A 25,803-nucleotide genomic window follows, 5' to 3' on the forward strand; every position below is an offset into this window, starting at 1 on the left:
CTTATAAATTAAAGTAAAGAAATTATAAGTGTCAATTTATTTTTCTAAGTTATTGATTTCTTATTTTTTAGTTTAGTTGTTTATTGAAAAATGTCTTTCTAATTTCATAATTTTATAATTTTAAAGTGTAAATTTTTAGTTAAAAAATTAAAAGTTTCTTATTTTATGTTAATAAAATAATCTTTTAATTTCTTTATTTTTATGTTTAGAAACAAACTTATAAATTAATGTAATTTAGATTAATGTAAGAAAACAAGAAATCTTGAAACCCTTCATTGAGTCATATCTAACAAATTATGAGAAACAATCCCACACTCTAGTGAATAAATTTTTATCAATACCATAGTACTTGGCTCAACCATGGCTTTGACAGTAACACATGGTTGTTATGAATTCGATAAACAAGAACATGGAGAGGTTGGGAACCTTATATATATCGAAGATTTAATTCGAATGAAAATGGAAAGTACTACTACTGTGATGAATTGGAATGCATATTCGATAAACCCTAAACACTTTGATTTTGAAATGCAAGAATTGCTTTGCTCCATCCTCTTTCAACCGTCAATAATTTATCTATTTTAAATTATGTCTTATTTTTATTATAAAAACCAACAAAACTGTAAAATTGGATAACCAACAAAACTACTACATGAAGGTTATTTTTTAATAAAGTGGAGACCAAAACCTTTGTATTTCTTTTATATTTAGTTAAGTTATAAATAAGTTTAAAGATTTTTTTTAAAAATGAGTAAACATGATTTAGATTAAAAAAATGACTAAACGTAATAATTTATTGTAGATTTTTTTTATAATTTTTTTTTTGGAAAAAACTCAAATGAAATCAAATTTCCAAATAAAATATTCAAAATAACATAAATTTAGTTATTTGAATTTTTGTAATTAAAAAACCCATAAAAATTATATAAATTTCAAAATTCAAAATTAGGTTAATTTTAAAATTGAATTTATAATAAAATATGATTATATATTTAAATTTTTAAAAATGAATTTAGAAATTATTGAAACGACAATTTATATTTGTTATTTTATATAAAAAAATGAATTTGATAAATAGAAATATCTTAAATTTAGATTTTAATAAGTTGAATATGTAACAGCCCAAAATTGCTGGGCCAGAGGCCCAATTGATTGCCCGGAACGGGCCGTTCCAAAAGTGAAACGGGTCGTTCCGGAATAAGAAAAATGTCCAAAATTGGAGAAGCAGAACGGCTTGTTCTCAAAACCCGCAGAACGGCTCGTTCTCAAACCAGAACATGCTGTTCTGCTTCTCCAATTTTGGGCATTTTTCTTATTCCAGAACGGCCCTTTTCACTTTCGAAACAGCCCGTTCCGGGCAATCAATTGGGCCTCTAGCCCAGCGATTTTGGGCTGTTATAGAATAAATTTAAATTCAGTATAAAAATAATAAAAAAATGATTATAAAAACTAAAATTAAATAACTTAGTTAAAAATGACTATAATTAATAATTTAATGTAAAATTTGTTTAAAAAAATATTGTTAAAAAATTTGAAAGTAAATAATAAAATAAAATCCTTCCTTTATGAGTCCCAAACCCATCCCGCGCCTTACAATTCATTTTTGCTCTGTCTCCCGAAAAAATTAGGAGTCTGCCGCCCCTCCTAAGGTTAGGGTTTCCAATTCCATTCCCAAATGTCTTTCTATTCTCTTACTCACTCAATGTCTTTCTACTCCATTCTGTTTCTGGGTTGGCGTGCTCCTTTGCCTTCTTTGTTTTTACTTTCTTGCTCGTGTTTGCTCCTATTTTGTTGCATTTTCACATTTTCTTTTCATTTTTGTTTGATTGCATTCCTGTGTTGTTATTAGGATGAACGTGTTTATGGAATGAATATGTTGTGCTTTGTTTTCGCCATCCATGTCTGGTGGGTGTAGAGGTGGGTGTGGAAATGTTCCAAAAACATTTGGTTTGATTAGTTTTCTTATTTATTTTTTATTATGGTTGTTAATTGTTTGATAAGAGCCATATAATAAAGAAACTAACTTTTGATTAATTTCTTCGTTAGTTTTGTATTAGATAAATATAAATTAAAGTAAGTTAGATTTTGAGGATTAGCATTAGACTATATAAGTTAGTATAATGAAATAAGTTTAGTTAGACTAATTAATTAGACTGATTAGTTAGTGTAGTAATTAATTTGCTTACTCGATTAATTAATTATAGACTAAGTGAGTGAGTGTTAGTTAAGTGGGGTGTTTAAGTGCCATAAACTTTCTTAGTGTTGTGTTAATTCTCATAAAAATATTGAAGGCGCAGATTGTGATACTGTGATGGTTTTCTTTTGTCTTCCTCAAGTGTCATAAAGTTTTGAGGGTATTAGGCACCCTTATGTGATAAAGATCGGTAACAATCTTCTAGGTGATGTTTTGAAAACTAAAGCAAAGGTTGACTGGCAAGACCTCTATGACATAGTTCAACCAATTAGATTTCTGGTTGAACCGGATATGTTTGAAGTGGAGACATGGTTCACAGTTTGATGGGTTCAACCCACTGGTTCGGTCTGGTTTTTAAAACATTACTAGGGATGAATGCTGTATCAAATTGACTGGAAAACTATTTAATTCATTTTAGCGATTTAATATAATGGATATTTGAAACGATTAAGATTTATATGTTATGTTGAAAGCAAAAGATTTATAAAGCTTTATGCAATTCTCAGGTACTGTAGCATACAAACACTGTAACTGAGTGCAACTGTGGATTTTATAGTTTGAAAGAATATATATCCTACCATTTTGTAAGTTAGTCTCTAATGCTATGGATTTTATAGTTGGGAAGGACCTGATTGTAATTTATGGATAATTTGGCTTATAACTGAGTTATAATTCTCATTAATGTTTGAGCATTTGCTTTTGTCAATACGGAGAAAACTTTTATGTGCAAATTACCTGTCTTTATCCTTATCTAAATGTCAGTTTTAATATCATTTATTATTATTTGATTTTTTATTTTTTATAATTTTTTGCAGTCTAGATTAGCATTGAAGCCTGATGGATTATTTTTAGCAGCTATTCTTAGGGGAGAAACATTAAAGTGACATTCTATTTTTATTTCTTGAAATTTCTTTGGAACACAAATGGATGGAGGATTTTAATGATATTTGTGTTGTTACCAGGGAGCTCAGAATAGCTTGTACATTAGCACAGATGGAGCGTGAAGGAGGGATCAGTCCTCGAGTATCACCTTTGGCACAGGCATGTGTTATTGTAAAAGTATTATCTTGTGAATTGTTTATTTATCAGTTAAGATCATCGGTATTTTGAATGTAAGCGTTACTGTCTCTTTTGAATAGGATGACATGGTTGTGTGTTAATTGTAAAAACAGAGGGTGATGTTTGGTTTGTTGGCGTAGCTTGCAATTCTGGTTTGATTTTTGAGAGTTAGCTACCGGTGATGACCTGCTATTGGTGCATTCCCTACTAAGTTCCTTTCTTATTACATGACTTCAATTAAAGGTAGCCTCCTCAGTTTCTACTTTATAATTTATATAATTCTCGTTTGGTTGGTTGGTTGATGTAAAGGTTCCTTTTATAGTTTGTACTCATACAGTAATTAACAAGTGACAAATTATGATGGGTCAATGGTGATAAATATTACCCACCACAATTGCAAGGATAGTTTGCTTTCTACTATTTCTTTCTATCTTAATTATTATATTTTATGGTTTTACGAGTATTATCACTAAACTTTTAAATTTACATATTTTATCATATTAAAAAATTTACAAATTTAATCTTCTTAATTATCAGGTGATGATCTAACATAATTAATTAAGTACAAATATAATACATTGATAACAACGTAAAATTGGCTCGTTTATTGTACTTAAGTAGTCATTATTGTTCTTTTTTTGGTCCTTTGGGCATTTTAAACACAAACCATTATTATTATTATTATTATTATTTTCAAAAAATTTAAATTTTATCTATAGGTGCAGTTGAGCCTACATACAAGCTTTACATTATGATCACTACTGCCAATGCCAACATCATTTATCATACGTAAGAGCTTTTATAGAACTAAATTGAGTGAGAACAGTCTTATGTTGTTGTAATTATATATGATACAATTTTGTTTTAGTTTATTGCCCCTGTTAGCATGTGTGCTGTATGTACATGAATCAAGGTTATCAAATCATGCTAATTTTTTTCACAAGAGTTAGTGAAAAGACCATGATCATAGACCAAAATATCTTATTTCTTAATTGCTATTTTCTATTAGCTAGTTGATATTAATATGGTTCATTTTTGTTTTATACTACTTGCCTCTCGTCTGCCTCGTCTATTTATATATACTTGCAATAATTTATATATATTGTTCCTAGAATTTATTAAGTTTTACTTTCAGGTGTAATGTGTTGATGAAGTTATACTGTGCATTCATGTTGATAAGTAACATAGGAGGGAGTCAATATTGAACAAAAATATATTGCTGAGAAGGTTTCTGATTTACTCAAGGTATTTATAACCTTTTTATCATTGAGTTTTTATAATTATTACTGTTAGAGTTTTACTATATGAGAACATATGAATATAATATGTTGGACAATAGTAATGAGTTATTATAATTGAGTTTTTATAATTGTTTCTGTTATATATTTGATATTTTTTTGTTGTTGCACTCATTTTTTTTAATATTCTTTTGGTTTATGTGTTTTGTATCCTCTATGATTTTGTGTCTCTGCGCCTACGGTTCTATGTTTTGGGTTTGACATTCACGATTTTTTGTTGGATCATTGTATCCACTATTTTATGTTTCATATTTTTGTGTCCACTATCTTTATATGCTTTTGTCCCCACACATGACACATCACTGTTCTATGGTTTTGATTCTCACACCCCCTATTTTATTTTTTGGTCCATAACATAAGCCCATTATTTTTATTTATATTTTGGATCCCTGCACGATGCACCCATTACTTTTATGTTTTTCATAACTGTACCCACTTTTGCTATCTCTTAGGTTCCAACAACCATTATTTTATACTTGTAAAAACCATATTGTGTCTTCGTATATTTTAAAAATATAAAAAAAATGAGTTAGGATTTTCAAAAACAAGTTTTTGAGTAAGTATAATTGTAAGGATAATTGTTTTTGTTTATTCTACTACAAGTATGGTTTATATATATATATATATATACTATGCCTCTATGTAAACGACTAATGTATGGGTTATTATTGAGTGGAGTAACTCCACTAAGTGTTATTGTTGAAGTGAACCCCTCATTGTCTCTATCTCCTTTCTCGTTGTTTTTCTCTCTCTCTCTCTCTCTCTATATATATATATATATATACAAAATTCATTTAATGCTCATAGGAGTGTCACAGGAGAAAATAGATTAAAATTGTTATAATAATTAATTTTGTCTTATTATATGCATCAGAAATGAATATTCCTGAAAATAGAAGGTGGATGGATAATAGAGTGGATTGTCATAGAAGTATCACAGAAGAATTTATTGTCGGAATTAATGAATTTGTGAATTTTGCTTTCGAACACGATGAAGATGATATTAGACAAGGGAAGATTAGGTGCCCTTGTAAGAAATGTAAGTGTAGGAGATATGAAACACCTAACTTAGTAAGGGTGCATCTTTGCAAGAAAGGATTCATGGCTAACTATTATCATTGGACAAATCATGGTGAACCAATACCCCCAATTCCTCCTATGGTTGCAGATCAATCATACTATGCTAGTAATGGGCCTAGGGAAATGTTTGATAATTATGAACAATTGGTCATGGATGTTGCTGGACCAGAAATTGGCACCCACCTTGACCAACATGATGATGACAACAACAACATAATGATGGAAGATCCAAATGTAGAGGCACAAAAATTCTTTCAAATGTTAAAGGATGCACAATCTCCTTTATGGGATGGTTGTGATAAATATTCTATTTTGTCTGCTTCTTTAAGAGCTTTAACTTTGAAAACAGACTATGGTTTATTTGAAGGATGTCTTAATGAATGGATGCAATTTATGGGGGATATAATGCCAGATGACAATCGTTTGCTTAAAAATATTTACCAAGCAAAGAAAACAGTTGCTAAATTGGGGTTAGGAAGTATGAAAATTGATTGTTGTCCAAGTGGATGTATGTTGTACTACAAGGAAAATGAGATGCTCCAAAATTGTAAAGTTTGTCAAAGGCAGAAATATAAAAGTTTTACAAGACGAGGTAAGGACAAAGTAGTGCCACTTAAAAGTATGTGGTACTTCCCGCTTGTTCCTAGGTTGAAACGATTGTATTCTTCAATGCAAACAACTCATGAAATGAAATGGCATCATACTCTTCAAAGAGAACCTGGTTCTTTGTCTCATCCCTCAGATGCAGAAGCTTGGAGACACTTTGATGAAACATGGCCTGATTTTGCTCAAGAGGCTCGAAATGTTCGATTAGGGTTGTGTGCTGATGGCTTTGCTCCATTTGACAAAACTAGTAGGACTTATTCTTGTTGGCCTGTAATTGTTACTCCTTATAATTTGCCGACGTGGTTGTGTATGAGAAGAGAGTTCATTTTTTTAACCATTATAATTCCTGGGCCATCCAACCCAAAGAATAAAGTTGATGTGTACTTGCGCCCCCTTATAGATGAATTGAAAGTGTTATGGGATGATGGAGTTATGACTTATGATGTATCCTTGAAGCAAAATTTTATGATGAGAGTAGCTTTGATGTGGACGATCAATGATTTTCCAGCCTATGGGATGTTAAGTGGTTGGATGACAATGGGAAGACTTGCTTGCCCAATTTGTATGGAAAATAATAGAGGGTTTAGTCTTGCATGTAGTAAAAAGACATCATGGTTTGATTGTCATCGTCGATTTTTACCACAAGATCATCCATATAGAAGGAATAAGACTTCATTTACAAAAGGCAAAGTTGAGGTTCTAACTCCTCCACGAAGGTTGAATGGTCAAGAAATATGGGAAAGGGTGCAACATCTACCAAGTATTAAAGAATCCCAAGAACAAAATCCATCAGGCTATGGGAAAGAGCACAATTGGACAAAATGAAGTATTTTTTGGGAATTACCATATTGGAAGACAAATCTTCTTCGACATAATCTTGATGTGATGCACATTGAGAGAAACGTATTTCTCAATATTTTGTTCACAATCATGGATACCAAAGAAAAAACAAAGGATACTATCAAATTACAGAGTTACGGTATAAATATGCTCAGTTCTATCTTGATAGTTATAAACATAAATAGAAACATAAAATTCTGGGATACCTATTATTCTAAATATTGAGATTAGTAATAGGTTATTGAGATATGATTTAGACATATCTTGATACCAAGTAATTTTTGACATAAATGTATCTCTATACCAACGATAATCTGACATTGTTGGGCAATAAAGATTTGCTAATTGACTAGCAGCTCTATCTTTAAAAATATTAGGATCTCCTATGAAGTGTTGAATAATAGTATAAATTAGGGTGGCAACTGCATCTTCTTCTTCAGTTTCTGGTTTTATTCATTCTTAACCTAATATCTGTTCCGTCTTGAATTATTTCTCTAAAAACTCTTCTACATCTAATATCCTCATTAATTTGGTATCAGAGCCAATCTGGTACCCTCAATATAAATTGATCATAACTAGGAGGCTCTGCCACCTTTCCTTGATCTCGGTTTATATTGGGTTCATAATTATTTGTTTTATTTCAAGTTTTTCATCTTAAATTGATACTTTGTTCTCAATAAATTTGATATATTGATCTTCTTTGGGGGGAATAGAGTAGAAGTGTAGACTCTTTTGGTGTTCCTGGTAGTAAACCCGTTGGTAAGCCTGTGTGTTAGGTGTTCCCGGTAGTAAAGCCATTGGTAAACCATGGATAGAGCCCGCACCCATACCTCTACAACTATCAAAGAACCATCAATATTATCAAACTTTATTGAAACAGTTAGCAGTTTAAGACGCAAAAACAAGAATAAACAAATAGTTATGAGATCTCCATCAACAACTGAAGACACCTCTAGTACTTCTCAAGATAATTCTCAAACAGAAATTCAAATAGCAGAAATAGAAAACTCTTTACATAATTGGTCAATACCCATAGTAAAAAAATGTGAAGTTTATAAACAGCATAATATTTTTTCAACAAATCAAGATGAAATACATATTTCTGAATATTGTTATCCTGGTACTAAAACTAATAAAATTATTAATTTACTTCAACAAGACGTGTTAGATGAACATATTAAGAAAGGTTATAATTATATGCATCTAGGATTAATACAAGTTGCAGCAAAACCTAATTATCGATTAGGAATTAATAGCCCAATTTTATTACTTTTAAGAGATATTAGAATGAAACAATTTCAAGACTCTATTATTGCTATATTAGAAAGTAATCTCCATGATGGCCCTGCTTTCTTTAATTGTTATCCAAATTTTTCTATGAATATTAGGAATCACAAAACTAGTAATGCTTTGAAATTATATGTTAAAATTCCAGATGAAATCTTAGATGAAGATTCTGGTCCAATACAACTTATTTTTAGAATTTATTATAAAGTTACTAAAATTGATTATAATTATAAAGCTCTTAGATCTTCACCAAAAAATGAAACAATATTAGTAGAAGCTAATCTAAGGAAATCTTCAATACAAGTACCTAGGCGTTTGAGTCATGCCGAAGTTATTTCAAAAATTCCAGAAGATTGGTTACTAGAAGATATTATAGAAGAACCAAAAATTTATAATACTCATGTTAGAGAAATAATTCAAGACGGAACAGATATTAGGTTAAGAATGAATAGATCAACATCTTTTAGAAATTCTTTACCTCAAATGATTTATAAAGGAAATAGTGCGAGACATTCAGTTGATGGCTCCACTATAAATATAGATTTAACGAAGCTAGATATTAATTCTAAAATAGCAAAACCTGTTTATGAAAATATCAAAAAAGATGAAGATGATTTTAATCCTTCTGCTTCAGATTTTAATTCGATTATAAATACTATTACTAGACAAGAACCTTTTACAATTGATAAAGAATGGATTAATCAAGATTTTTTAGCAGAACATAATAAAGAATTAAGAAAATGGTATTTTGAAACCTATACTAAACAAGAGACAGATAATTTTAGAAAATTATATTATGATTATATGGAAGAAAATGAGATTAATATTTATTTCTTTGACTGGTTAAATACCCATATTAGAAATAATAATATTAAAATAGTAAATCCCATAACAAAAGCTAGTAAAACATGGAAAACAATAGACAATAAAATTATAATCTCTGAATATCCACCTATGACTACTGTTAAAATAGAAGTAGAAAAACAAGAAATAGAAGCAAGTCCTTACAAAACTATTAATGAATCAGAAAAAGATGTTAACAAAAAAGATATTAAAAAAATTCATAATCAGTTAAATTTCTCAAATAGTATGTTAGAAACTTTATCAAAACAATTAACTAGGATAGAAGAAAAAGAGGTACCTTCTTCAAGTGATAATAGTATAGTTTCAAGTATTCCAAAACCATTAGTAAAACCAATATATCAATTAAATACCAATATAGAATCTTTAAAGTTAGGAAATGAAAGTGACAAGAAAATAGAAGAAATCCAACAATTATTATCCAAGTTAGCCATTGGTAAACCTTCAATAAATACAATAGAAACTGAAGATTTAGTCATTAATAAAATAAAATCTAAATATCAAACATATTATCCAAAATTAAAAACTTATTATCCTAGGCCCTCTCCAGCAGACGTTCTTTATGAAGAAAGAGGAGATCATGTTTCAAATAGTTATTCAGGAAATGAAGTAATAGAATGGAATATAGATGGAATGAGCGAACAAAATTTATTAGATTATATTTGTAATATGACTATGGCTGCTAGTGCTTTCAAAAGAAGAGGTAATTCAGATAAAGCAACAGCCTTAATTATAACCCAAGGATTTACAGGCCAACTTAAAGGTTGGTGGGATAATTTTTGGTCACCAGCTGATAAAGAAGCGATAATTAATGCAATAAAACCAGAAACTGAAGAAGAAGATGCAGTTGCCACCCTAATTTATACTATTATTCAACACTTCATAGGAGATCCTAATATTTTTAAAGATAGAGCTGCTAGTCAATTAGCAAATCTTTATTGCCCAACAATGTCAGATTATCGTTGGTATAGAGATACATTTATGTCAAAAATTACTCTTAGAGAAGATGGTTATCAAGGATTTTGGAAAGAAAGATTTGTAGCAGGATTACCAAAATTATTTTCTGAAAAAGTAAAAATTAATTTAGAAAAACAATATGGAAATCCAATACCTTTTAATGCAATTACTTATGGTCAAATTCATAGTATTATTATTGGAACAGGAATTCAAGTTTGTAATGATTTTAAACTTCAAAACAAACTTAGAAAAGAAGCAACAACCAATAGACAAGAAATAGGAACTTTTTGTGAACAATATGGAGTAACACCCATTAGAGCACCTAGTGCAGTAAAACGAAAAACTCAAAAAAGACAATATCATACTCAAAAATATTATAAAAAACCTTATAAAAAACAGTATAGGAAACCTTTCAAGAAAAATTATACAAAAAATACAGAAAAACCAAATAAAAATATAAAGCCTAAAAATTCAAAAAAGATTATCACTTGTTGGAAATGTGGAAAAACAGGACATTATGCTAATAAATGTAGAATGCAACAAAAAATTAATGCTTTAGAAATAGATGAGTCATTAAAACAAACATTATTAACTATTATGATTAATTCAGAATCAGAAGAAGAAGAAATTTCAGATGAAGAAAGTAATACAGAAATAATTTATCAAATAGAACGAGACTCTAGTTCTAGCTCTAGTCAAGATGAAAATGAAGATAGTTGCTTAGGTCCAGGTCTTTGCACCTGTGAAGATTGTAGTAAGACAGTTAATATGCTCACAATAGATCAAACCCAAGAATTAATAGATTTAATTTCCAAATTAGAACAAGGTCCTATTAGAACAGAATTTATCAATAAATTAGAAGAATTATTAAGAAAAGATGAAAAAGAGCAGGAAGTTAAAGAAATAGATTTAAATGAAATATATGCAAGGTTTAGACAACCTACGACTGTTACTATAAAAGATTTACAAGAAGAAATTAAACAATTAAAAATAGAAATTACTAATTTAAGAAACAATAATATTTCTATAGAATATAGAATATTAGAATTAGAAGGAAAACTTAGAGAACAACAAAATAACATAAATAGACCTTCTAGCTCAACACAGATTAATAATGAAGAAATTGGTTATTTAAATTTAATAACTACTCATAAATGGTATTGCAATATTAAATTAATAGTAAAAAATGAAGAATTTAACTTAGTAGCTTTAATAGATTCAGGAGCAGATATTAATTGTTTACAAGAAGGAATAATACCATCAAAATATTATGAAAAATCAACAGAAAAAGTATTAAGTGCTAATAATTCTAGATTACAGATTAATTATAAAATATCTTCAGCAAGAATTTGTAAAAATAAAATATGTTATGAAGCATCATTTGTATTAGTTAAAAACATAAACACTCCATGTATATTAGGAACACCCTTTCTATCATTATTATATCCATTCAAAGTTACACCAACCGGATTAGAAACTCAGGTATTAGATAGAACCATTACATTTGAATTCATACATCCTCCAAAAACTTATGAATTAAATTTATTAAAAGAAAAAAGTATTATTGAAAATAAAAGAAAACACATTAATTACTTATCAAAAGAAATACATTATAAAAGAATAGAAGAACAGTTACTTACTAAAAATATTCAAGAAACTATTAAAACTTTAAATTCAAAAATTGAAAAAGAAATTTGTGATACAAATCCAATAGCTTTTTGGCATAGGAAAAAACATGAAGTTTCCTTACCTTATATTAAAAATTTTGATGAGAAAAATATCAATACTAAAGCAAGACCTATCCCAATGAATCCACAATATTTAGAATATTGTAAAAAAGAAATTCAAGAATATTTAGATAAAGGATTAATAAGGTCCTCAAAATCTCCTTGGAGTTGTTCTGCCTTTTATGTACTAAATGCAGCCGAATTAGAACGAGGGGCACCTCGCTTAGTTATTAATTACAAACCTTTAAATAAAGCTTTAAAATGGATTAGGTACCCCATCCCAAACAAACAAGATTTAATTAAACGATTAACTCATTCAACAATATTTTCTAAATTTGATATGAAATCAGGTTATTATCAAATTGGGGTGAAAGAGGAAGACAAGTACAAAACTGCTTTTAATGTTCCCTTTGGACATTATGAGTGGAATGTTCTTCCCTTCGGATTAAAAAATGCACCATCAGAATATCAAAATATTATGAATGATATTTTTTATCCTCATATGAAATTTGCTCTTGTATATTTAGATGATGTATTATTTTTTTCTAACAATATAAATCAACATATAGAACATTTAAATACTTTTATAAATATTGTCAAAGAAAATGGATTAGTAGTTTCAGCAACAAAGAGTAAAATATTTCAAACAAAAGTTAGATTTTTAGGATATGAAATTTATCAAGGAACTATTACACCAATCCAAAGATCAATAGAGTTTGTCGATAAATTTCCAAATGAAATAAAAGACAAAACTCAACTTCAAAGATTTTTAGGATGTGTTAATTATGTAGCCGACTTTATTCCCAACATTCGAGTTATTTGTGCACCACTATACACAAGACTTAGAAAAAATCCCAAACCATGGAATCCAGAGATGACCCAAATTATTATTAAGATTAAAGGAATAGTCAAAAGATTGCCTTGTTTAGGTATCCCAGATCCTGAAGCATTCCTTATAGTAGAAACAGATGCGTCAGATTTAGGATACGGGGGAATTTTAAAACAAAAAATCTCATCAACTTCAACAGAACAAATTGTTAGGTATCATTCTGGTATCTGGCACCCGGCTCAACAAAAATATTCTACGGTCAAAAAAGAAATATTATCCATTGTTTTATGTTTACAAAAATTTCAAGATGATTTATTTTCAAAAAGATTTTTAATAAGAACGGACTGCAAAGCAGCCCCCTCTATTTTACAAAAAGATGTTAAAAATCTAGTTTCTAAACATATTTTTGCAAGATGGCAAGCATTGTTATCATGTTTCGATTTTGAGATTGAGCATATCAAAGGAGAGACAAACACTTTACCAGATTACTTAACAAGAGAATTCTTACAGGCAAATGAGCAAAAGTACTAAAGACCAGTATGGACTGCCTTTCAAGGCACCCAACGACAATACTGTTAAAAAGGAGCAATCCGGAAATCCAATATCGGCTTCGCCGAGTTCTTCAAGAAAGTTACCGCAGACTCTCAATACAAAATTACCTTCCAAAACTTCAACTTTTTTAGAAGCCATTAATTCCTCATCTCCCTTATTATTCCACAATAAGTTTGATCCAATAGCCGCTTTACAATATACTCCAGAACCAAGCTCAATACCTCCTCCAAAACAATTATCCAAAAATGTTTCTCATATTTCGCAACCAGTAACTACTCCTTCTGATTCAAGATCCTATGAACTTAATTATATTACCAAGGATAACCACATAGATATTATCCCCATTGAACCTGAATGGGCAAACCTTTCAAAAGAACAAATAATCAATACCATTTTCCCAGAAAATACCCATTACCAAAATTACCTTAAACCAAGACTTTTTTATGAATTTATTCTGGTAGACACAGAATCAATAGATTTATTTCATTCCAGAGACAAAGATAATAATATTATCTACTCAAAAGCCAAAATCCTCAAAATCATTACTCCAGCAGAATGGGGTCAACCCATTTATCAGCCAAAACCCTTCTCAAGACAGTTTCAACCGCAATATTACACTTACTATGATTATACTATGGCATGGACTTACATGTTATTCCTCAAACCCAAGACACATTCATGGTTCTTCTGGTTTCGCAGAGGAATCTCTCTAAAATTTCCAAAATGGTTTCTTCAATGGTTCTACACATGGGGACCAATCAGAGAATTATTTCCAAAAGAAGTATCAGAAAATTTTGATTACTTTAAAGAGATTACCACCTTCTTTCCAAACTACAAAATGATTACTTTCGTAGCCTCTCAAAATATCACTTGGATTGTTACTTGGGATTACATATTTAGACAGCCTTATGATAATGTTCCTTTGAAGGTTTTATCAAGATGTATTAAGGTTAAATGGTGGAATAAATTTGATATGACCCTCATTAGCAAGCAAAGAATCAAAGAATGGGTAAACAACACTGCACCCAAACAAGAAAGTAAAACTCAAATTTCAAAAGAAACTCAGTTTTTAGCTGACAAAAGAAAAATTATGGCAGAATTAGCATCTGCAACCTCACAAGAAGAGTTTGAAGAAAGACTTAAATTAGTTCGTTCAATACAAGATGAAGAAGCACAAGAAGAAACAGGATCATCAAAATCTGAATCAACAAATCCTTATTTTTGTAATGAAGATATGTTTTATTATTAAAAAGTATCTGGCTCAGATTTCGCAAGTATTACAAGAATCAAGACAAGAAGATAAGTTGTTCAGACTCGACAAGACAACACTATCTAAAGAAGACAAAGACCAGGTTATCACGCCAGCAAGAAGACAAATAATTTTAGAGGAATCTTATCCTCTGAAGACTGTGTAAATAACTTTTGTACTAATTTTCTACTTTCCTAGAATATCCTTAAAAAGAGTAGTGAGTCACTACCCTTAGATGTAAATTATGTGTGTCTAGCTTTCTATATAAGGAGTCTAACTCCTTCATTGTAGATCATCGAGAAATATAATCTATCAAATTTCTCTCAAACTCTTCCGCTTGCAATCATCTTATTTTGTAAGTTTTCTTTAAAATGATTATTTTCTTTGAACATGGTCATATCTATATTACTCATTCAAATCTCCCAGAATTTTATGTTTCTATTTATGTTTATAACTATCAAGATAGAACTGAGCATATTTATACCGTAACTCTGTAATTTGGTATCAGAGCCTATCTGGTACCCTCAATATAAATTGATCATAACTAGGAGGCTCTGCCACCTTTCCTTGATCTCGGTTTATATTGGGTTCATAATTATTTGTTTTATTTCAAGTTTTTCATCTTAAATTGATACTTTGTTCTCAATAAATTTGATATATTGATCTTCTTTGGGGGGAATAGAGTAGAAGTGTAGACTCTTTTGGTGTTCCTGGTAGTAAACCCGTTGGTAAGCCTGTGTGTTAGGTGTTCCCGGTAGTAAAGCCATTGGTAAACCATGGATAGAGCCCGCACCCATACCTCTACAACTATCAAAGAACCATCAATATTATCAAACTTTATTGAAACAGTTAGCAGTTTAGGACGCAAAAACAAGAATAAACAAATAGTTATGAGATCTCCATCAACAACTGAAGACACCTCTAGTACTTCTCAAGATAATTCTCAAACAGAAATTCAAATAGCAGAAATAGAAAACTCTTTACATAATTGGTCAATACCCATAGTAAAAAAATGTGAAGTTTATAAACAGCATAATATTTTTTCAACAAATCAAGATGAAATACATATTTCTGAATATTTTTATCCTGGTACTAAAACTAATAAAATTATTAATTTACTTCAACAAGACGTGTTAGATGAACATATTAAGAAAGGTTATAATTATATGCATCTAGGATTAATACAAGTTGCAGCAAAACCTAATTATCGATTAGGAATTAATAGCCCAATTTTATTACTTTTAAGAGATATTAGAATGAAACAATTTCAAGACTCTATTATTGCTATATTAGAAAGTAATCTCCATGATGGCCCTGCTTTCTTTAATTGTTATCCAAATTTTTCTATGAATATTAGGAATCACAAAACTAGTAATGCTTTGAAATTATATGTTAAAATTCCAGATGAAATCTTAGATGAAGATTCTGGTCCAATACAACTTATTTTTAGAATTTATTATAAAGTTACTAAAATTGATTATAATTATAAAGCTCTTAGATCTTCACCAAAAAATGAAACAATATTAGTAGAAGCTAATCTAAGGAAATCTTCAATACAAGTACCTAGGCGTTTGAGTCATGCCGAAGTTATTTCAAAAATTCCAGAAGATTGGTTACTAGAAGATATTATAGAAGAACCAAAAATTTATAATACTCATGTTAGAGAAATAATTCAAGACGGAACAGATATTAGGTTAAGAATGAATAGATCAACATCTTTTAGAAATTCTTTACCTCAAATGATTTATAAAGGAAATAGTGCGAGACATTCAGTTGATGGCTCCACTATAAATATAGATTTAACGAAGCTAGATATTAATTCTAAAATAGCAAAACCTGTTTATGAAAATATCAAAAAAGATGAAGATGATTTTAATCCTTCTGCTTCAGATTTTAATTCGATTATAAATACTATTACTAGACAAGAACCTTTTACAATTGATAAAGAATGGATTAATCAAGATTTTTTAGCAGAACATAATAAAGAATTAAGAAAATGGTATTTTGAAACCTATACTAAACAAGAGACAGATAATTTTAGAAAATTATATTATGATTATATGGAAGAAAATGAGATTAATATTTATTTCTTTGACTGGTTAAATACCCATATTAGAAATAATAATATTAAAATAGTAAATCCCATAACAAAAGCTAGTAAAACATGGAAAACAATAGACAATAAAATTATAATCTCTGAATATCCACCTATGACTACTGTTAAAATAGAAGTAGAAAAACAAGAAATAGAAGCAAGTCCTTACAAAACTATTAATGAATCAGAAAAAGATGTTAACAAAAAAGATATTAAAAAAATTCATAATCAGTTAAATTTCTCAAATAGTATGTTAGAAACTTTATCAAAACAATTAACTAGGATAGAAGAAAAAGAGGTACCTTCTTCAAGTGATAATAGTATAGTTTCAAGTATTCCAAAATCATTAGTAAAACCAATATATCAATTAAATACCAATATAGAATCTTTAAAGTTAGGAAATGAAAGTGACAAGAAAATAGAAGAAATCCAACAATTATTATCCAAGTTAGCCATTGGTAAACCTTCAATAAATACAATAGAAACTGAAGATTTAATCATTAATAAAATAAAATCTAAATATCAAACATATTATCCAAAATTAAAAACTTATTATCCTAGGCCCTCTCCAGCAGACGTTCTTTATGAAGAAAGAGGAGATCATGTTTCAAATAGTTATTCAGGAAATGAAGTAATAGAATGGAATATAGATGGAATGAGCGAACAAAATTTATTAGATTATATTTGTAATATGACTATGGCTGCTAGTGCTTTCAAAAGAAGAGGTAATTCAGATAAAGCAACAGCCTTAATTATAACCCAAGGATTTACAGGCCAACTTAAAGGTTGGTGGGATAATTTTTGGTCACCAGCTGATAAAGAAGCGATAATTAATGCAATAAAACCAGAAACTGAAGAAGAAGATGCAGTTGCCACCCTAATTTATACTATTATTCAACACTTCATAGGAGATCCTAATATTTTTAAAGATAGAGCTGCTAGTCAATTAGCAAATCTTTATTGCCCAACAATGTCAGATTATCGTTGGTATAGAGATACATTTATGTCAAAAATTACTCTTAGAGAAGATGGTTATCAAGGATTTTGGAAAGAAAGATTTGTAGCAGGATTACCAAAATTATTTTCTGAAAAAGTAAAAATTAATTTAGAAAAACAATATGGAAATCCAATACCTTTTAATGCAATTACTTATGGTCAAATTCATAGTATTATTATTGGAACAGGAATTCAAGTTTGTAATGATTTTAAACTTCAAAACAAACTTAGAAAAGAAGCAACAACCAATAGACAAGAAATAGGAACTTTTTGTGAACAATATGGAGTAACACCCATTAGAGCACCTAGTGCAGTAAAACGAAAAACTCAAAAAAGACAATATCATACTCAAAAATATTATAAAAAACCTTATAAAAAACAGTATAGGAAACCTTTCAAGAAAAATTATACAAAAAATACAGAAAAACCAAATAAAAATATAAAGCCTAAAAATTCAAAAAAGATTATCACTTGTTGGAAATGTGGAAAAACAGGACATTATGCTAATAAATGTAGAATGCAACAAAAAATTAATGCTTTAGAAATAGATGAGTCATTAAAACAAACATTATTAACTATTATGATTAATTCAGAATCAGAAGAAGAAGAAATTTCAGATGAAGAAAGTAATACAGAAATAATTTATCAAATAGAACGAGACTCTAGTTCTAGCTCTAGTCAAGATGAAAATGAAGATAGTTGCTTAGGTCCAGGTCTTTGCACCTGTGAAGATTGTAGTAAGACAGTTAATATGCTCACAATAGATCAAACCCAAGAATTAATAGATTTAATTTCCAAATTAGAACAAGGTCCTATTAGAACAGAATTTATCAATAAATTAGAAGAATTATTAAGAAAAGATGAAAAAGAGCAGGAAGTTAAAGAAATAGATTTAAATGAAATATATGCAAGATTTAGACAACCTACGACTGTTACTATAAAAGATTTACAAGAAGAAATTAAACAATTAAAAATAGAAATTACTAATTTAAGAAACAATAATATTTCTATAGAATATAGAATATTAGAATTAGAAGGAAAACTTAGAGAACAACAAAATAACATAAATAGACCTTCTAGCTCAACACAGATTAATAATGAAGAAATTGGTTATTTAAATTTAATAACTACTCATAAATGGTATTGCAATATTAAATTAATAGTAAAAAATGAAGAATTTAACTTAGTAGCTTTAATAGATTCAGGAGCAGATATTAATTGTTTACAAGAAGGAATAATACCATCAAAATATTATGAAAAATCAACAGAAAAAGTATTAAGTGCTAATAATTCTAGATTACAGATTAATTATAAAATATCTTCAGCAAGAATTTGTAAAAATAAAATATGTTATGAAGCATCATTTGTATTAGTTAAAAACATAAACACTCCATGTATATTAGGAACACCCTTTCTATCATTATTATATCCATTCAAAGTTACACCAACCGGATTAGAAACTCAGGTATTAGATAGAACCATTACATTTGAATTCATACATCCTCCAAAAACTTATGAATTAAATTTATTAAAAGAAAAAAGTATTATTGAAAATAAAAGAAAACACATTAATTACTTATCAAAAGAAATACATTATAAAAGAATAGAAGAACAGTTACTTACTAAAAATATTCAAGAAACTATTAAAACTTTAAATTCAAAAATTGAAAAAGAAATTTGTGATACAAATCCAATAGCTTTTTGGCATAGGAAAAAACATGAAGTTTCCTTACCTTATATTAAAAATTTTGATGAGAAAAATATCAATACTAAAGCAAGACCTATCCCAATGAATCCACAATATTTAGAATATTGTAAAAAAGAAATTCAAGAATATTTAGATAAAGGATTAATAAGGTCCTCAAAATCTCCTTGGAGTTGTTCTGCCTTTTATGTACTAAATGCAGCCGAATTAGAACGAGGGGCACCTCGCTTAGTTATTAATTACAAACCTTTAAATAAAGCTTTAAAATGGATTAGGTACCCCATCCCAAACAAACAAGATTTAATTAAACGATTAACTCATTCAACAATATTTTCTAAATTTGATATGAAATCAGGTTATTATCAAATTGGGGTGAAAGAGGAAGACAAGTACAAAACTGCTTTTAATGTTCCCTTTGGACATTATGAGTGGAATGTTCTTCCCTTCGGATTAAAAAATGCACCATCAGAATATCAAAATATTATGAATGATATTTTTTATCCTCATATGAAATTTGCTCTTGTATATTTAGATGATGTATTATTTTTTTCTAACAATATAAATCAACATATAGAACATTTAAATACTTTTATAAATATTGTCAAAGAAAATGGATTAGTAGTTTCAGCAACAAAGAGTAAAATATTTCAAACAAAAGTTAGATTTTTAGGATATGAAATTTATCAAGGAACTATTACACCAATCCAAAGATCAATAGAGTTTGCCGATAAATTTCCAAATGAAATAAAAGACAAAACTCAACTTCAAAGATTTTTAGGATGTGTTAATTATGTAGCCGACTTTATTCCCAACATTCGAGTTATTTGTGCACCACTATACACAAGACTTAGAAAAAATCCCAAACCATGGAATCCAGAGATGACCCAAATTATTATTAAGATTAAAGGAATAGTCAAAAGATTGCCTTGTTTAGGTATCCCAGATCCTGAAGCATTCCTTATAGTAGAAACAGATGCGTCAGATTTAGGATACGGGGGAATTTTAAAACAAAAAATCTCATCAACTTCAACAGAACAAATTGTTAGGTATCATTCTGGTATCTGGCACCCGGCTCAACAAAAATATTCTACGGTCAAAAAAGAAATATTATCCATTGTTTTATGTTTACAAAAATTTCAAGATGATTTATTTTCAAAAAGATTTTTAATAAGAACGGACTGCAAAGCAGCCCCCTCTATTTTACAAAAAGATGTTAAAAATCTAGTTTCTAAACATATTTTTGCAAGATGGCAAGCATTGTTATCATGTTTCGATTTTGAGATTGAGCATATCAAAGGAGAGACAAACACTTTACCAGATTACTTAACAAGAGAATTCTTACAGGCAAATGAGCAAAAGTACTAAAGACCAGTATGGACTGCCTTTCAAGGCACCCAACGACAATACTGTTAAAAAGGAGCAATCCGGAAATCCAATATCGGCTTCGCCGAGTTCTTCAAGAAAGTTACCGCAGACTCTCAATACAAAATTACCTTCCAAAACTTCAACTTTTTTAGAAGCCATTAATTCCTCATCTCCCTTATTATTCCACAATAAGTTTGATCCAATAGCCGCTTTACAATATACTCCAGAACCAAGCTCAATACCTCCTCCAAAACAATTATCCAAAAATGTTTCTCATATTTCGCAACCAGTAACTACTCCTTCTGATTCAAGATCCTATGAACTTAATTATATTACCAAGGATAACCACATAGATATTATCCCCATTGAACCTGAATGGGCAAACCTTTCAAAAGAACAAATAATCAATACCATTTTCCCAGAAAATACCCATTACCAAAATTACCTTAAACCAAGACTTTTTTATGAATTTATTCTGGTAGACACAGAATCAATAGATTTATTTCATTCCAGAGACAAAGATAATAATATTATCTACTCAAAAGCCAAAATCCTCAAAATCATTACTCCAGCAGAATGGGGTCAACCCATTTATCAGCCAAAACCCTTCTCAAGACAGTTTCAACCGCAATATTACACTTACTATGATTATACTATGGCATGGACTTACATGTTATTCCTCAAACCCAAGACACATTCATGGTTCTTCTGGTTTCGCAGAGGAATCTCTCTAAAATTTCCAAAATGGTTTCTTCAATGGTTCTACACATGGGGACCAATCAGAGAATTATTTCCAAAAGAAGTATCAGAAAATTTTGATTACTTTAAAGAGATTACCACCTTCTTTCCAAACTACAAAATGATTACTTTCGTAGCCTCTCAAAATATCACTTGGATTGTTACTTGGGATTACATATTTAGACAGCCTTATGATAATGTTCCTTTGAAGGTTTTATCAAGATGTATTAAGGTTAAATGGTGGAATAAATTTGATATGACCCTCATTAGCAAGCAAAGAATCAAAGAATGGGTAAACAACACTGCACCCAAACAAGAAAGTAAAACTCAAATTTCAAAAGAAACTCAGTTTTTAGCTGACAAAAGAAAAATTATGGCAGAATTAGCATCTGCAACCTCACAAGAAGAGTTTGAAGAAAGACTTAAATTAGTTCGTTCAATACAAGATGAAGAAGCACAAGAAGAAACAGGATCATCAAAATCTGAATCAACAAATCCTTATTTTTGTAATGAAGATATGTTTTATTATTAAAAAGTATCTGGCTCAGATTTCGCAAGTATTACAAGAATCAAGACAAGAAGATAAGTTGTTCAGACTCGACAAGACAACACTATCTAAAGAAGACAAAGACCAGGTTATCACGCCAGCAAGAAGACAAATAATTTTAGAGGAATCTTATCCTCTGAAGACTGTGTAAATAACTTTTGTACTAATTTTCTACTTTCCTTGAATATCCTTAAAAAGAGTAGTGAGTCACTACCCTTAGATGTAAATTATGTGTGTCTAGCTTTCTATATAAGGAGTCTAACTCCTTCATTGTAGATCATCGAGAAATATAATCTATCAAATTTCTCTCAAACTCTTCCGCTTGCAATCATCTTATTTTGTAAGTTTTCTTTAAAATGATTATTTTCTTTGAACATGGTCATATCTATATTACTCATTCAAATCTCCCAGAATTTTATGTTTCTATTTATGTTTATAACTATCAAGATAGAACTGAGCATATTTATACCGTAACTCTGTAATTTGGTATCAGAGCCTATCTGGTACCCTCAATATAAATTGATCATAACTAGGAGGCTCTGCCACCTTTCCTTGATCTCGGTTTATATTGGGTTCATAATTATTTGTTTTATTTCAAGTTTTTCATCTTAAATTGATACTTTGTTCTCAATAAATTTGATATATTGATCTTCTTTGGGGGGAATAGAGTAGAAGTGTAGACTCTTTTGGTAATCCAGAGATGACCCAAATTATTATTAAGATTAAAGGAATAGTCAAAAGATTGCCTTGTTTAGGTATCCTAAATCTGACGCATCTGTTTCTACTATAAGGAATGCTTCAGGATCTGGGATACCTAAACAAGGCAATCTTTTGACTATTCCTTTAATCTTAATAATAATTTGGGTCATCTAGAAGAAGAAGAAGAAGAAGAAGAAGAAGAAGAAGAAGAAGAAAAATTAACTTAATTTCATGTTTCATATTGACATCAAGTAATGTTATAATTGTTGTTGATATGTGTGCATTAATAGACTTTGATGTCATAATCTTGTGGTTGTTGTGGATATGCATATATTACTATATAGTACATATTATTTGTTAATCTTGAACTTATTATTGATGTCTTAATAAACTTCATTTTTTAATGTTGTACATTGTGTATATAGATTGTGAGCAATAACATGACTGATAGAGGAAGAGGGAGAGGCACTGGTAGAGGTATTAGTAGAGGTAGGGGAAGAGGGAGAGGTAGAGGTACCACTATTGTGCCACCACCTTCTACTTCTCAGGCAACACATTCTATTGGAGAACCCCCTCATTGTATTACACAACCTACACATGGTTCCACCTCCCAAACACCTACAACTCCCCAAAGTAACCAAGCTACACCTACCCCTCATGTTACTTCCACTTCTCAACCACATTTAGTTCCTCAAACTAACCAGTCTATCCCTACCCCTCATGTTTCTTTGACACAATCCCCAAATATGACTGAAAGACCACAGAAAAATCCCTCCATTCATACTGCTGGTAGTCCAATTGTTGGATCATCATCCTCTATTGATCCATTTTTAGAAATTGGAAGTTTTGACTCTGATGGACGTATTTGGATTCGTCCAGGTCCACAAAACACGTAAGTATTAATAATTCTTTTCTTTTAGATCAATATAAACATGTTTCCTGTTATAAGTTATTTTAATTCTTCTATTTTATTTTTATAGATTCGACCCACCAATTCACCCTACCCGTGAAATTTCAAGAAAAATCAAAGGGAAGTTTGAAGGGTCATGGGAATCATATGGAGAGGTTAAAAGCACTAATGAAGGTGTGGCAAACATGTGGTTTGAAGAGTTTCAGGTATAAAGAACTACAAATATTATAATAACCATTTTATATTTTTCATTGCATTAAATTACACATTGTTTATATAAAATTTTATAAATTTTTGATGTAGAGAAAGTATAAGTGGCTGCCTGATCATGATGCACAAATAAGAAAAGCATTTGACCATAAAGCATCTAAAGGGCTTTCAAATGCTATGTATAGGGTGCGACGAGGCATTGATCTAGGGAGTTGGATTCTAAAGCAAAAACGTGTAGAACTTCAACAGAAATGGAATGATGAGAATTGGAAACAAAAGTCAATGACTAATGCTAATAATAGAAATTCTTCTGATGGTTCATTGCATACTGGAGGATCCATTCCTACTTCTGAGCATTTTAAGAGATTGGTAAGTATATTTACTTATTCTTTTCAGGAGCAAAATTTAAAATTAAACTAGATTACTTTTTGTTCCTTCAGAAAATATCTACAGATATGACTCCAACATGTTGGGACCTATTCCAAAAGACCCATAAGACAGCGAACGGGAATACATGGGTGTCTTCCAAGGCAGAAAGGATAGCGTTAAGTTATAATTTTATATATATTGAATTATGAAGAAGTTGATTGATTCTGTTAGAGAGATAACAATGATTATGTTTGCAAGACTTGACATATAATGGTTATATTAGAGACACAACAATGGTTATGTTTCAACAATGGTTATGGTACTGTGAAAGTTGTCATGTTCTGTCCTTCACTGTCGACTTGACATATTAAGATAGGTTACAGTTAATGGTCTCAAAATTTCAAGCCATACCATTTATAGTATGTAATTTTTTTATATGATTTGAATTTTTTACTGAATTATGTCAACATAGAATCATTTCACCTTATTGGTTGTGCTCAATTTTAGTTTCATGTAATGTGAAGTGCCACCATCTCTACATCTTAGTTTACTAATTGCTAAATTCAATGAGATTCATGTGTATGTGGTGTTGCAGTTAGGTTTACAAGTTACTAATTTCATTGGAATTCATACTTATCTAGTCATGTTGCTCATAAGTAATTACATCTTATACTTTTTACTAAGTATTTTTGTGTGTTCTTTTTGCATGATTCTTTGCATCATTCATGACATTCATGAGATCTTCTATTGTCATTAATGTTTATATACTTTTGTTTCTTACTTTTCTTTTTATAGAATGAGTATGAAAGACGGTTATCTGAAAGACAGTCACAACAATTATCGGGACATCATGCTGCCTCTAGTGTGCAATCTGAAAATAGTATTTTCTATGATGTTGTTGGTGGTGTGAACAATAAAGGAAGAATATTTGGTTTAGGTTCAGAGGCTAGGAAGTATAAAACTTCTTCTTCTACATTCTTAGATGGTTTCTCAACTCTTGAGTATGAACAAATGAAAAATCTTGTTTCAAATTTGTCTGAAGAAAACAAAACATTGAAAGAACAATTGCAAAGCCATGCAAATTTGATTCGTGCTTCACAAGAAGAGTCTCAGTTGGTTCGTGAGCAACTGAAGCAATTTATGGAGATGTTTTCTCAATCTTCTTGTCCTCCCCAACCTCCTCCTACACATGATGCTAACACTGTACAATCTGATGATAATGAGTTAGATGATGATCATGATATAGATGTTTAGGGATGCATTATCTTTTACTATTATGTTTACTATGCTTTAAACTTATAATTTGTTATGTTTAAGTTTTACTATAGTACTTATCATACATTAGGGATCAGCTACAGTCATAAACTTTGTTATATTCGGTGTTATTTGTATATATGGTATACTTGACTTTCTTATATTCGTGTTTAGTTACATGCTTTTATAGAATTGAGAAAATTTTCCTAATTATTTATTTTGTTAATTTTTCAAACAAATAGACAATAAATTCAACTTTTTTGATTAATTAATAAATTATTTGTTATATTCATAATTAAAAAATTATATCACAATTACAGGAGAAAAACATATGCTTCACGTAAAAAAAAGTTCTTTATAAGATCAATATAAATGA

General features: G+C 29.7%; 1 protein-coding gene across 3 annotated transcripts; it reads left to right on the plus strand.

The window, feature by feature from the left end:
- The first annotated feature begins 1,578 nt into the window (after positions 1 to 1,578).
- LOC109792648 (uncharacterized) lies at positions 1,579 to 25,588 on the plus strand. Of its 3 annotated transcripts, XM_083060633.1 has the most exons (11): positions 1,579 to 1,649; positions 1,850 to 1,917; positions 3,010 to 3,074; positions 3,157 to 3,235; positions 3,367 to 3,496; positions 3,973 to 4,042; positions 4,389 to 4,498; positions 23,110 to 23,576; positions 23,665 to 23,800; positions 23,898 to 24,173; positions 24,969 to 25,588. In XM_083060633.1, exons 8-11 carry the CDS (start codon positions 23,125 to 23,127, stop codon positions 25,425 to 25,427), a joined length of 1,323 nt encoding a protein of 440 aa, XP_082916759.1. In that variant the 5' UTR covers positions 1,579 to 1,649; positions 1,850 to 1,917; positions 3,010 to 3,074; positions 3,157 to 3,235; positions 3,367 to 3,496; positions 3,973 to 4,042; positions 4,389 to 4,498; positions 23,110 to 23,124; the 3' UTR covers positions 25,428 to 25,588. The 3 variants fall into 3 exon arrangements, with proteins under 3 accessions (XP_082916759.1, XP_082916751.1, XP_082916747.1); XM_083060625.1 differs by lacking the exon at positions 3,973 to 4,042; XM_083060621.1 differs by lacking the exons at positions 3,973 to 4,042; positions 23,110 to 23,576; positions 23,665 to 23,800; positions 23,898 to 24,173; positions 24,969 to 25,588 and adding an exon at positions 5,426 to 22,409.
- Positions 25,589 to 25,803: the final 215 nt, after the last annotated feature.

Source organism: Cajanus cajan, chromosome 1 (genome assembly GCF_000230855.2).
Source record: "Cajanus cajan strain Asha chromosome 1, NIPB_CcT2T_4, whole genome shotgun sequence".
Lineage (NCBI taxonomy): Eukaryota > Viridiplantae > Streptophyta > Magnoliopsida > Fabales > Fabaceae > Cajanus > Cajanus cajan.